General features: G+C 38.8%; 1 protein-coding gene across 14 annotated transcripts in view; it reads right to left on the bottom strand.

Annotated features, from left to right (window-relative positions):
* The window catches only part of epb41l3b (erythrocyte membrane protein band 4.1-like 3b), a 56,658-nt gene that overhangs the window by 29,127 nt on the left and 13,772 nt on the right, over positions 1 to 13,759 (bottom strand). For 13 of the 14 annotated variants that reach the window (XM_037084926.1, XM_037084928.1, XM_037084929.1 and 10 more), the window contains exons 2-3: positions 5,043 to 5,209; positions 949 to 1,089 (exon numbers count right to left, since the gene is read on the bottom strand). In XM_037084926.1, coding sequence (XP_036940821.1) covers positions 949 to 1,089; positions 5,043 to 5,198 — 297 coding nt within the window. In that variant the 5' untranslated portion in view covers positions 5,199 to 5,209. The remainder of the gene's footprint in view (positions 1 to 948; positions 1,090 to 5,042; positions 5,210 to 13,759) is intronic. The other variant, XM_037084932.1, reaches the window with a different exon arrangement.

Consider the following 13,759-nt stretch of genomic DNA (forward strand, 5'->3'; position numbering starts at 1 on the left):
AGTAATGCTGTGCTGAACATGATAACATCATCATTTTCTGCAGTATTGATCTTCGAGGAAACCTAAGTAGTTTCTTCCTCTGGGCCAACAGGCAATGGTTGTAGCTTCTGTTGTTGGTTATGTTCAATGGATGATATACGTCTTCTCTGTTATGATTTAATAACCTTTCTGATCACTTGTCTCTGTATTTTTTGGACACATCTATATGGTCAGTAAATCAAATATATATTCCATTATACTAAATCTTTAAATAATTTTTTAAAAAATGTCTGAATTAACAACAAAAAACAAAAACATTTTTTGCTACATTTGTTCTTCCAGGTCTTTGAGGATTAAGTGGGCTGCAGTAGCTCAAAGACACATTTCTACATGAAGACGGGAAAAAAAAAAACAATCATGAAAACTTCTTTACTCATAATCACCAAATTAAATAAAGAATACTTGCTCTAAATTAAATTGGCTGAAAAAAAAAACAAACAAAAAAAACAGACACTCTGGTCTTGGTGTTATTATAGTCATTATAGACTGATGAAAATATCATTAGAGCTGCTGCATCACTGAAAGGCAATTCAAAAGACCGAGTGATGCAGCAGCGAGAGTTTAATTTCAAATAACTAAGTGAAAAGCGCTTATATAATCAGTTTAGACTGAAACTACCACTGAATTATCCCTTTAAGCAGTTATTAAAAAGTGAAAAGGCTCTCAGTGCCTAGATCTTTTCTGTCTTAGTATTTTCCTTGGTCCAACTGTTTACATTAGGGTCACAATCTTTTAAGATTAATGTGCAGTTAAACTCAAGGAAATTGACTTTGAAGTGTGGAAGCTGTTGAAAGCTTATATAATCCAGTGTGTGGTTATGATGTTAAAATGCAGATGCAGCAGCTTTTATAATTAACTTTTCGGACCACTAAATATGAAAAGAGGACTTCTGTTCCTGCAGTTGCTCACCTCTACATTGAGTGAGAAGTCGGAGCCGTCCAGCAGGGTGACTTTACACTGCATGATCTTCACCTTCTTCACTCCTCTCAAAGGAGACCTTGACAGACGACTGGTGGATGACTGGTGGGATATGTCGTCCTCCTGCTGCTCCTGAGAGGAAGAACACAGGGGTCACTTAAATTATTAATATGAATGAGTTATTCAACAGATTACGATGAAGTTTTCCGTGTGTGTTTTGCACTGTATTTTCTCTGCTTTCTTTGTTAAACATGGCAAAGCTTTCAGATACCCCTTCACTGTATGAAGAGCCTTCTGACAGAAAACTTTTAGTTGAAAGAGTTCAGAGACCAGAAATGAAAAATACCATCTGCTCCCCTAACTACCTCTTCTAGATGTCAGTTTTCTTAATGTGGTCATCTTCAGCAAAACCGCCCATTCTGTCACATGTTCAAAACCTTAAAATAGACACTGAGACCCTGTGTGAATGTAATCAGGTCCCACTGAGAAGAGCTAGAGGTGTACTGCCATTTTGTCTTAAACAGAGAAAATCCAATTTTCCACTTCGCTGAAAACAAAGCCCTTCCTGACTGACTTCATGCTGAAAAAGAGGCCTTTGGCTTGCAGACATTTTTCCTTCTTACTCACACACAAAGTAGATTTAATGCCCCTGTTCATTTTCATACGGAACATTTTCTTATCTTGTTCCTCAGGATATATCGCTCACATTGTGCACATCTAATGTAGCTCATGCAGACAAGTCTCCTCTGTGGAGAAGGAGACTTAAAGTGGAGGTAGAATCTATATTTGATTTAGTTCCATTCAACCAAAAACCAAAGAATGTATTTCTAATACTTATGGATGATTTGCGACTAATAGAAATAAGCACCACAGATATAGAAAATCCCAGCAGTAAAACTGTAAACTGAGGCTGTTCATTCATTTGTGCACCCTGCTGGAGCAGAGAGATATCTCAGCCTCAGTATGTGTCTCACAGGAAGACTGACAGTGGTGTGGCAGAGAGCTGTGATTTCTGTCAGCCTTGTTCCTGCCAATTCACACAGCTCTGACAATGGCAGGGCATCATAAATCATCCTCACTGTGACGTGATGGGGGCTCTCCAATTCAGAGTTTAAGAGATATGGTAAAAAATACCCTTTAAAGTGACACAGGGAGGTCATTCCTTAGAGTTTTTGTTATCTGGTAATTGTGGTTTATTCCACCACGAAAATCTTTAGAAGTCTGACATATTTCTATCTCTCTGGTCATACAACTGGTGAAAAATAACTTCCTCAAAGCAGAGTATAAATTGCATTATAGGTTTAGTCAGTAATTCTAGAGAATTCCCAGTTCGTCAGATGCTGACACTTGGTTGGTGATGCAGGGCATCAGCGGTCTCCGTGAAATGCTTTTAAGCTCAACAAACAGATAATATTTGACTGCAATATTTCCCTATTTGTCTGGGACATGGAAATCTTCCATGACACATTAAAGGAAAGTCTATTCCTCTTTGGAGTCATCCTGTTGGTCCAACACTTTGGTGTCGACTGAAATACCTCAACAAATAGCACTGGCCGTGAAATTGTGCACAGATATAAAGTGGACAAATAGTAATAACTGTAATAATTGTTGACATTTCTGTAAGATTTACTGCCTGCAAAGCAGGTGACATTCCAATAAGCCTCAGTTGTGCATTGTGTTTATTGCTTATAAGCAAATGCTAACCTGCTAACACGCTTAACTAAGGTGGTGAACATAGTGAACATCATACTTGCTCAACAGCCAAATGTTATTTAACAGTAAATTGATTGTTATTGCTGATGTTCGCATTTAGCACAAGTCATGACTATAGACTAGGAGGGCAACTAGCGATTATTATCATTCATTTTCACCAGTTATTTCATGATTAATCAATTAATTGTTTGGTCTATGAAACTGTTTAGTTTATAAAATATCCATGTTTAGATTTACACATACCAAATGTGAATTAAGAATTAACATAAGGTTTTTAGATATCCGTCTATAACTCACACACAGTAGACGCGAGCAATCTAGATTTATGATGTGAATATATTCATATAACAACCTAAAGATCTATCTTGATATGGTGCAAAACATTTTCTGGAAACTGAATTTAAAATGTCTGTAAATGCAATGTCTGACGTTCATAAATTTTAATAAACCTGAGGGTATGTATCATCACTTCTTAACCAATGTTAAAATATCACATTATGCTATGATTTGTTGCTACACAACTCAGCCCAGGACAGAATTAATCTATCTATCTATCACCTTGCCCAGCCTCTGCTGCTCTCTCATTACAGCCCATTATCATTCACATGTAAACTCAAGCTCTATTTCTCCTCCTCATCATACACCCCATTTTCCATGCTTATACTTTCCCACATAGCGACAGAGGCAACACTGTTAGGTCAATGGAGACGTGTGAGCTTGCCCTAACATGCCGAAGATCATAAGAAGGCAAAACCTCTCATAACCATCTGTTTCTTCATGGCCACATCTGGCTGTGGTGACCTTTGGACCCCTTAATATTGGCTGCTTGTAACAGATAGAAATCTAGAAGTTTAAAATGAATCCAATGTTGATCTTTTCCTAAATTCTCAGATAAGACCAGCAGCTACAGTCCTAAAATGTCATGTAAATGTTAAATTGATGTATATCAAATATAATATGGTCTGAGCACTGACATATGGCAAACATCAGTCAAAGCTCTAATAACGTTATAGCCACAAAAAGAGTAACAGTGGTGCAGGTAATTCAAACATCAAATGTAGGTTTTTTGTTTGGGATAAAATTGCACCTTGAACTTTTAGCACCAATCGAGCGACTGTCAACAAACTGGTCCAGCTAGTCACACTATTTGTGTTTCAACTGGTAAACTGAGGAATACGCAGGGAATCTTCCTTTAACCTTAGACAGTCCTGCAGTTTGGTAGTAACGGAAATTCAATCTGAAGATCGATAAGATCGTGAGCCCTGAAGGGAGCTCAGGCCAAAATCTGCAGACAAGCACTTAGTGTTCGGATAACATTAGTAGCTTCTTGGGCTGCCTCAGACAGAAAATGTACATACTGAACTCTTCTTCTGAATAGAGATGCCTGTTTGTAAAAACACACTGAACTGGAAGTTTTTCCACTCTTCTATGCGAGAATGATTTATTGCATTTATTTATCAAACTGTCTGGCTGCATTAAAATGATGCAAAATGGTTAAAAGAAAAAGCTATTCACAAGTCCCAACACCTTTTTGTCTCATCAACAGTCAAACCCCCCAAATTGTTCAGTTGACATTAACATCAAACAAAGAGAAAAAACTGGTGCACCTCCTCATGTCATGGAAGATTTCAGGGGACAAAAAGGAGGAAATTCCAATAAAATTTGACTTAAAACAATTTATGGAGATCGCTGATGTAATGCATTACCATCGCAAAGCAGCAAGATTTGACGACCAGGGAATGAGATGACAAACAATCAACTATCTTTCTCCAGAGCTCCTGTGTTGCATCCCTATTTATTTGTGTTAATTTCATTGTGCTCAACCAGAGATCTCCAAACATTAGCTGCTAAAAGCTGTGAGATTTTACTTCAGTAGCTTAGCTCATTCCCTCTCCCCACAGCTGTGTGACGTTATGTTAATTGCTACAATCGACTGACGTAATGCTGGGAATGAAAACATCCACACTTTATCAGGGGTTTCTCCATCTGTGGTTCACCACATTTCCAAAATAAAAGCATGGAGTGCTGACTGAAAGACAAGTTTACAGGGCTGTAAATGCCATCGAGAACACTGAAGTCATGTTGTCAGTATTGTTTGTTGTTGTTGTTGATTTCCATTTTTCACACAAAGGCACAATTCATCCAGCAGTGGGATGAATGGTTTTCAGTGTGTTCTCAAATTCAAGCCTGATCTGAATAGATACGTATGATGTTAACGTCATAAAATCCCCCCTTAATTCAATCACTTGTTTGTGTTTTTGTATGAGCATGGTCAAATATAGAAGCATTTTAAATGGTAAATGGTTTTAACTGAATTCTAGCAGACAGTGGCTCGATCCTCCTCCTGTTAGTGTGGTCATGACGGGGCTCACCTGTTCTTTCCTGGCCGGGGTGCTGTGTCCAGCGGCGGCAGGAAGCTGCTCCGGCTGGTTCTGGGGCGATGTGGGTTCTGCAGCTTTCCCCTTCTCGTTCTCCTTGTTCTCCTGCGGCTGCTTGGCCTCAGAGTCTGCGCCTGATTCAGTTGTCATGGTAAATCACGCTGGAGTGGGGAAGAGGAGGGGAAAAGGGGGAAAACTGGATGAGTCAGCTGACTTGTTATGAAGTGATGTACTGCCGCTTTTTCAGTAATGTGTGATGATAAGCTCCTGCTCTGATGTAGATGCAGAGATGAGGGTATTGTTTGACGGCAAGATAAAAACTGAAATAAATGTAAGTGGCAAAGATGCACTCAAGTGTCAGTGGCTAATCATGGAAAGTGCTGAGACTGCTAGTGCCCTGACATTCACAATACATTATATAATAAACTGTTTGATTTTTCACATAAAAACTGTTTCAAAACACTCTCATCTAGGGCTGCAGCTGAGGATTATATTCATCATCCGACAATTATTTTCTCTATTAATCATTTCGCCTGTAAAATATGAGAAAATAGTAAATTACTTATGTAAAATATTCAGTTTACATCGATGTTAAAGACAGAAAAGCAGCTAGAGCAATGCCAACACAAGAGAAGCTGGACTCGACAAATGTTTCTCATTTTGCTGGGAAAACTACAAGAAACAGCTGATTCAGCTAAATGGATCAATTTTCTGCTGATGGACTGATGCTGAATGCTTTAACTGCCTAATCATAATTTAAACTAACCAGATCTTGGATCTACATCAAATTGTGCTCACTCGTGGATACCAGCCACCTAAACATGCCTGATATTTTTTCCATCAAGATCAACATATTATTTCCAGAGAAATCCATGAAATCCCCAACAAAACTTCACAAGGTCAATTCTGGGCCGAGACTCAACCTCCATCTAAGTTTTGTAGAAATACATTCAACAGTATTTGTGTAATCTTTCTGACAAACTGACCAACCAAACAAAAGGACACTGAGGGGAAACAACACCTTGTTCATAAGGTAAAACACTGATGAGATAAGACTATTTGGATGTTTACAACCTTTAATAAATGGTTTGTACTAAATTCATTTATCAAATAAAAATGTTAAATATCTGTTTACTGCAGCTATTCTAAAGTGAGGATCTGCAGCTTTACCCCATCCTGCATCAAGAAAACCTGAATCCATTTGTGTTTTTGACCAAATTGTTGACACTTGGAATCTGGGAACTCGCCTAAGATATCTATTACTTTTAATTGTATTTTGCAATTAACTGATCAACCATTTGGTTTAAGAGATGCTATAACAGTAGTAAAAAAAAAAAAATCCATCTCCGTTTCAAAAAGTACAAGGTGGCCATCTTTAAATGACTTGCTTTGTCTGAACAACAGTCCAAAATCCTCCGACCCTAACCCTAACAAAAAAAAAGACAAATCAATTATCAAAATAGTTGCCTGTTCATGGACTTCGTTACATTGTCAGCTCTAGATCAATTAAGCAGAAACAATTATTAATGGTAATTCTACAAACAAAATCCGCAAGGTTGCTCAATGTATTTATGCCACCCTAGTTACTCTGCAGACTATTTACACACAAGCATCTAAAGTATCCGAGCAGCACCACAACATGTCTTTCATATCATGACCTTCTCCCTTTCTGAATAGCAGCATACCAGTGACAGACGGGGTCCCAAGGGCCTACAACTGGGTAATGAGAGGAAACATCTAATGGCCAGTTTTGCAAAACAAAGATGACAGATAGGACGGATCACACTGGGGGCCCCCAGAGCTAACCGCACCCACAGGCTTTGACATTGGGATGTGGGGTTTGGAGGGCGTAGTGTGGGACAGCAACACTGGGCCTCTGCTACACAGAGTCTGGGGTTTGTAGTACAGATGCCTGTCATTCTGCTGTTGGCCTGCGTCTCCCTCAGCTCTATTTATAGGGGTATGTTTACTCCACGGTGGGAGGATTCATGGGGAGGATCTCAGACCTCGAGTCACGGCTGGGGACAAAAACAAAAGCAACAGTGTTTGCGAGGTGATCCCCAAAACTTTTGACGTGTTGAATGAAAAAACGCATCAATTAAGATAAGAACTTTGGCTCTAAAAGCAAAGCATCGCAAAACAAAAAGAAAACTGCAAGGTATTGATTATTTCTAACCCCCCCAAGCAAGATGGGGGTGAAGGTATTATACAATTTGTAACAATAAAAACCTGTCTCACTCAGAAAACTTCCCACATTCACAAAGGCTTTTTCAAGCAATAAATTTGGCTGAAATGCCGAACTCCACAGGTCCTGCTGTGAACAGCACTGGCACGCACATAGCTGGATTATTAGCAGCTGGAGTTCATGCCCTCATCATGCCTCCATGTTGTTTTGCTCATCTAACATTCTGTGACAGACATGCTACTTCAAAATGAATTGAGCCGAGCAGAAATGAATGGGTTTTTTTTCTCTGATAAGGGAAGCATTGCAGAATTTCAGTGTCATCACAATGTGGGTGGCGCTGTATATACAAATGAAGAATCATAAACTTCTATCATTTTGCCTGCCCAGAGCTCCCTGGTTATTTGCCGTCAAAGGTCAGCCAGATGATTACACATCTTAAGTCCACCAAATGACAAATATCCTGTGACAATCAGATCAAAACTAGGCAGTGCTATCAAGATGTTGTTTCTGCACCACCTATTTCTCACCTTATATCTTTTCAGAAACATTTTAGAAAGCATGTCACAATTGTAAATTAACAATTGGATGACATTTTCAAGCCCTGACAGCTATAACATTGTATTTTTCTGTACAAGGATCAGCCACAAGTGTGATCTAACTACCAGATTTTATGAATGTACCACACTAAGACCATATGGAATAATGTTAATTGTTTTTTTTTTTTGGTTTGTTGCAAAAGTATTTCTTTATTTCTTTCTTTCTTGGTGGTGAGGATAAAATAGAAATTAAAATTACGACAGCTCTCTATCTTAGTTGTAATACAACAACGTTTCTGACTAGGCCAGCCCTGCTAACCACCACAGCCCAACTCGCAGTCATCACCCACCAGCGGAACAGTTTATTGGTCCTGTGCAGCTCTGTGCATCACGTTCTGTGGTTTTTCTTCTTATTTTTATCTTCTTATTATCAAAAGTGAACACCAGAGCCCTTTATCTCTATCTTTTCTGGGCATATAGCACAAATAAAAAAAATTATCTGCATCTTTAATCAGTAATCAGCTGACAGACGATGGTTGCACAGCTAACCTTTGCTTCTCTTAACCCTGCTATAAAACAGGAACTATAGTAGGAGGGGAGGAAAGGAACATCTTTGCACCATAGAAATGAAGGAAGAATACGTTCAGTCACTGGTGACAGGCACTCTTCACAGGGCCACACAACAGCCCACACAGTAGCCTTGTGTGTGGCCCTCGCCATGGACTGGCACATACATTATGCATTCAGAAAGCTGTATTCACAACTCATAGAGCCCTGGATTACTGCAAGTATACAGGAGATTTTGCTGATTGCACCAATATAGCCTAATATAGCCTAATCATATTGACTAAAAGCCTTTTGTAATCCTATCATCTTAAACACTTTCAAATGTATAAACATGTGCTTTGCTGCTGTATTGCTGATTAATCTTTGGATCACACAGATTCAACCTCTCAGGTCATGAAAGCTTTAGCATTTGTTGTGAGAAACAGCTGGTGTCTGGTTAGGTTTTACCAGCAAAATCCTCAGGCTCACAAAAAGAAGGTCTGATAGCATTTTGTCTGATCCACTAATAAAATTCAAAATTGTTCCAAATCTTGAGTAAGGTTTACATTTAAACCATTTGCAAGAAGATAAAAGCCAAAATTAGGACTGTAGCAGATGTTTCTTTTTTTACATTCAAAGCACTGATGATTTCAAATGAAACTGTGAATGTTTGTATGTCATCACATTTAGGTTTAAGTCTATCATCCTATATTTCAAAATCCTTGAACAAAATTCTCAATTTGAATAAAGTGATTGATCAGATTACATAAATTGAGTCTAAGTAACTGATCCAAACTCAGTCATTACTGGTATAAAGTGATGACTTCTCGATGGATCCACAGTGCCAAGCTGATGCTGATGCACATGTTTCTTGCATCAGTAAATCTGAGGAATCAAGAAAAAGAGGAACATGGCACTTAGCTTGAACAGTGAATGACTGAACAGAAGCAAATGCTACAAAAAACTCTGACCATTAGCACTTAAATACATCATCATTTATCTCTCACATTATCATATTAAAAAGCAGCTCCTCATTCATCTGTCACCTGATGGCAAACACATTTCTCAGAGCTGCAGATAAAAAATGATGTGACTTCTACGAAGGACAAGCAGGAACCATCCATCTCCTTGTCTTCTTCCAGAAACAAAATTTCCTCAGAAGAACAATTACATCATTAAGAAAAAACACTCCCATTTCTTCTTCCCTATATAAATCAAACATACCCACAGTTAATCAAGCCAGCTGTCTGCCTTTAAACAAGCACTTTCAATCAAAAATCAAACCACATTCAGACAGACTGCTGAGACACCACCATGGCAGCGGATGTCCATATCCATGCTAAAAGCTCTGAAGAGGTTTATCAGTATGCCACCACATTACATAATTGATCACTAACACTAAATGCTCTGTTGCTGCCCGTGCATGCATGATCCCATTTTAAGGTCCGTTTGTGACTGTAATGCATACTGTTGGAAAGTGGCCTGCGCACTCGGAGTCACGCACACACTCATGAGGATGAGGGACAGCCATCTGTGTTGAGTACCATTAGCCGGAGTGCCACAGCTGGGCCCATCCCTGCAACCCCTGCCCCCACAAAACCATAACGCCCCTGGAGACTTACGGCGGTCACATGGAGGGACATGGCTGGCGGTTTTTGACACGTCAGGGCCCATCCCGATCCAGCCTGCCGTATGATGTGACCCCTCTACATGGCTGAAGGGCTGACAGCTGTCACACACAAATGCAGCTACTGTAACTGGATACCATGTAGCTGGTCTGGCTACTCAAATGAGACACCTCTGCTGAGAGGGTACAGATCCCCAAAGAGTTTTCAACGATCTTGACGTCAAAACAACAACAATAACATTATTGATGTGTTCTGTCACTGAAGGCAAAATGTCTATTTTCAAAATTCATTGTCATTCAACACTTACATCAGAGTGAAGACTTTCACCACAGGAAAAAAGCTAGTTTCTTGCAAAGATGCAACAACTACGGATTTACTCAGCAACAGCTTTGATAATCATAAAACCATCTTAGTCACTTTTCAAGTAAGAGTTGCATTATTTTCATGGCTACAGCTTTTGCAGTGTAAAGATCTGCTGCTCTGCCTTGTCTTACATTGTAATAGATTTAATCACTTCGGGTTTTGGACTAGAGCTTCAACAATAAGTCGATCGAAAGAAAATGATTTGGATGATAAATCAGCAATATTTCAACCAAAATGTCAAACATTTGCTGGTTCCAACTTCTTAAATGTAAATATTTGCTGCTTTTCTTCATCATTTATGATAGTAAGTGGAGAGATGCGTTTTTGACTGTTGGATGGACAAAAGAGTTCATTTAAAGATGTCAATTTGGGCTCTGGGAAATTGTAATGAGCAATTTTTATAATATTTTGAAATATGATTGACTAAACAATTGATTTATTGTGAAATAGTGTTGGAAGTGTTGTATTAAAGTTAGATAGTCTAATATCTTGACAAAATCTCAATTTTGATTTCATGTTACAATGGAGGAAAACACTGCAACAACAAGAAACATGAATGAGAACAATTTTAGACATTTTTGCAAATATGTGGGCACTGCAGTGGTGCGTGTGTCAACTCGCTGTCAGAGAGAAAACGGGACAAAGTGCAGCTGTGCTGGTCGAAGAAAACAAGAGGTCATCCCCTTTGACTTAAAGAAACTGAGAGAAATTTTTCAAACAAAAAAATGTAAACGTATAGGACAAATGATGTGATGTGGTAACAGTATGTCACCAGCCATCATGTTCTCATCTGATCTTCATTCCATTTGAACTGGTATAACAAAGAAAACAAGCAATTCTGACACCATTTAGACTTTTTTAGACAATAACAGGTGACTGACTTGGCTAACAAGCTACAAGCTCACAATACAAGTTTTAGTGGGAAGCAGAAAAGGGCACAACACATACAGTAAAATGCTCCTCCATTACATCTCGCAGCCTAGTACAGTTCAGTTCTGCCCTTAACAATTCAAGAAATTTAAACAACCCAGATCTGTTTTCTACCTCAGTGGGTTCAGCCAGAACATTCTCCAGCTCCAGAGCAACACAAACACAAAGAGCAGAGACACTTCTGACCATTTCATTCGGTAGCCAAACAAACACGGGTCAAACAATCCATAATAAACACAATACAAGTTCCTGACAAGATAAAATATGTCGTACAATTTAACATATCAGTGAGGCAGCAAAATATCTAATTACATTCTTTTTATTGCAGGAATGTTGGGATAAGGACACATTTTGCATTAACATTTGGTTGCCAGTTTATTCGTTACAACTTCCTAAAACTAATTTAGTCTACTTCAACACTTCTATAATAAATCCTCCCTTGATGGAGGTTTAGTTTTGGTTTAAACCGATATAGACAGGTGTTGAGTCATCATGTCAGTACAAGGTAATACAACTGTGCGCGAGACATTCATATCATCCACCGCACACAGTAAATGACGGAAAAGACAATGGTTTTCCACATTTGATTTAGTAACCGTTGCATCCTGTCCTTATCTTACCGATTTTCAAACTCCTTTACTTGAATGCTTATAGACTGAGCAGGAAGAGACAGTCCACACCTCAACGGCTGAAGGTAGACTCGTAACATGAAGGTGACTGCAAGCTGAGAGCATTTTTTTGCTGAGGGGGCCATAAATCCTGTCAGCTTTGCAGCGTTTACATTCTTGGCATTACTGTCTCTAGCAGTGAAGACGTTCGGGGACACAACAGACAGACCAACGAACTTGTTATTGTTATCTTGGCTTGACTGTGCACATCATTATGCTACACGATCAGTGTTGCCTTTGTTGGCGTGCAGTCGCTTAAGGCCAGGGTCGGTTTCCTTGAAGGCAAGGCACAACTATCGCCAATGTGTCTGACAGGGAAGCTATTCCAAAAAAAAAGCACTTATACTGTTATTAGCAGATCTCAATCCAGTCCTACAGCTCCTTTTGACAGAGAGAAAATCTCCTGTTGATGTGAAAGATTAGAACTAAATCTTGGTAGCTTGATGGAGAGCTAATAACTTCTTATAGAGGCTGAGACGGGCCAATAGGGATTAGGCTTTTTATGAGATTAGCAACAGGTAATCAGTAAAACAGCTGTGACTTGATTAACAATAATGTCTTCAGGGGAGCATAATGTTGGGTTGTTGACATCAGGTGTCTACACTGCATTCATCTTCTTATCACTTTGGACAGCAGCTCATTGGGAAACACTCAAGCCTTGCCACAGGGATAAATAATACTGAAATACGGTTGAAACTACTGAAAATCATCACAATTTCCCAAGGTGACATATCGGAATTGCTTGTTCTGTCCAACAAACACGCCAAAATCAAAATGTAGTTAGTAAGAAAATTAGAAAGCTACTCAGTAAAGCGCATACCTCAGCCAAGGAGAACAATCTCCTGTAATACAATCAAGGCTAATCCAATATCAAACTCTACAGCCCAAATTGTAATCAATCATACATACATACATACATACATACAATCCTTTATTATCAAGATCTGTGCATTATTCCTTGAGAAATTAACAAAAATGTAGAAAAATGTGCAACTACCACACATATTTGAGATGCAGGAGCCACTTACAACAACAACTTAAGTGATTAATAGATTATCAATACAGGTGATTAATTTTCTGTCAATTGACAAATGGATGAATCGACTTATCATTTCACCTCCATCTTGAATTCTTTGGTGCTTATTCTGCAAAACAAAATACAGTCATAGCTGTTTTAAATCTAATCACCACTGCTGACCCTTTAAAAACAAAACAGATGAAAAAAAGAGGATTTTGTCTTTTCACTCTGCATTTCATCCATTTAGCTGCTGATCAATTTCTCTGTCAATCAGCTGGTCTGCAACGAATAATAAAACGGCCTCAAGTGACACCATTGATAAGGTGAATGTATTTGTCAAACACAACATTCACTTTTGCAAAGATATAAAAACATAAAAAGGCAGCAAAACTTAACACTTGAGAGTGAGAGAACATTTAAATTGACTAATTGTTGCAGCTTTAAAATACACAGATCCTGCATCCTGTCGGGGCATATATGTCCTTTCAACAAGCAGTCTGAGTGGATGTCATATTACCGATTTGGCACATTCATCCATCAGATAAAACCCATGTTCACTTTTTACAGACAAAAACAATAAGAAGAGGGTGTTACCATTTACCTTTACATGACCCCACTGTGACTCTGCTATGTGACCTAAATCTTAGTTTCTGGCTTTTCGTCCTTATCAACAGAAAGGGAAAGCAGTTGACATGTTGCAGGAATCTTAAAGCGCTCTCAGACAATTTTATGATTTAGTGATTCTAAAAATAAGGCGGATTCCTGTAAAGCAACAGGACTTCTTTTTGTTTTTAGCAAATTTGGGCCAGGGAGACCTCAACAACACCCCAACACACT

The sequence above is a fragment of the Acanthopagrus latus genome, chromosome 21 (assembly GCF_904848185.1).
Source record: "Acanthopagrus latus isolate v.2019 chromosome 21, fAcaLat1.1, whole genome shotgun sequence".
NCBI lineage: Eukaryota > Metazoa > Chordata > Actinopteri > Spariformes > Sparidae > Acanthopagrus > Acanthopagrus latus.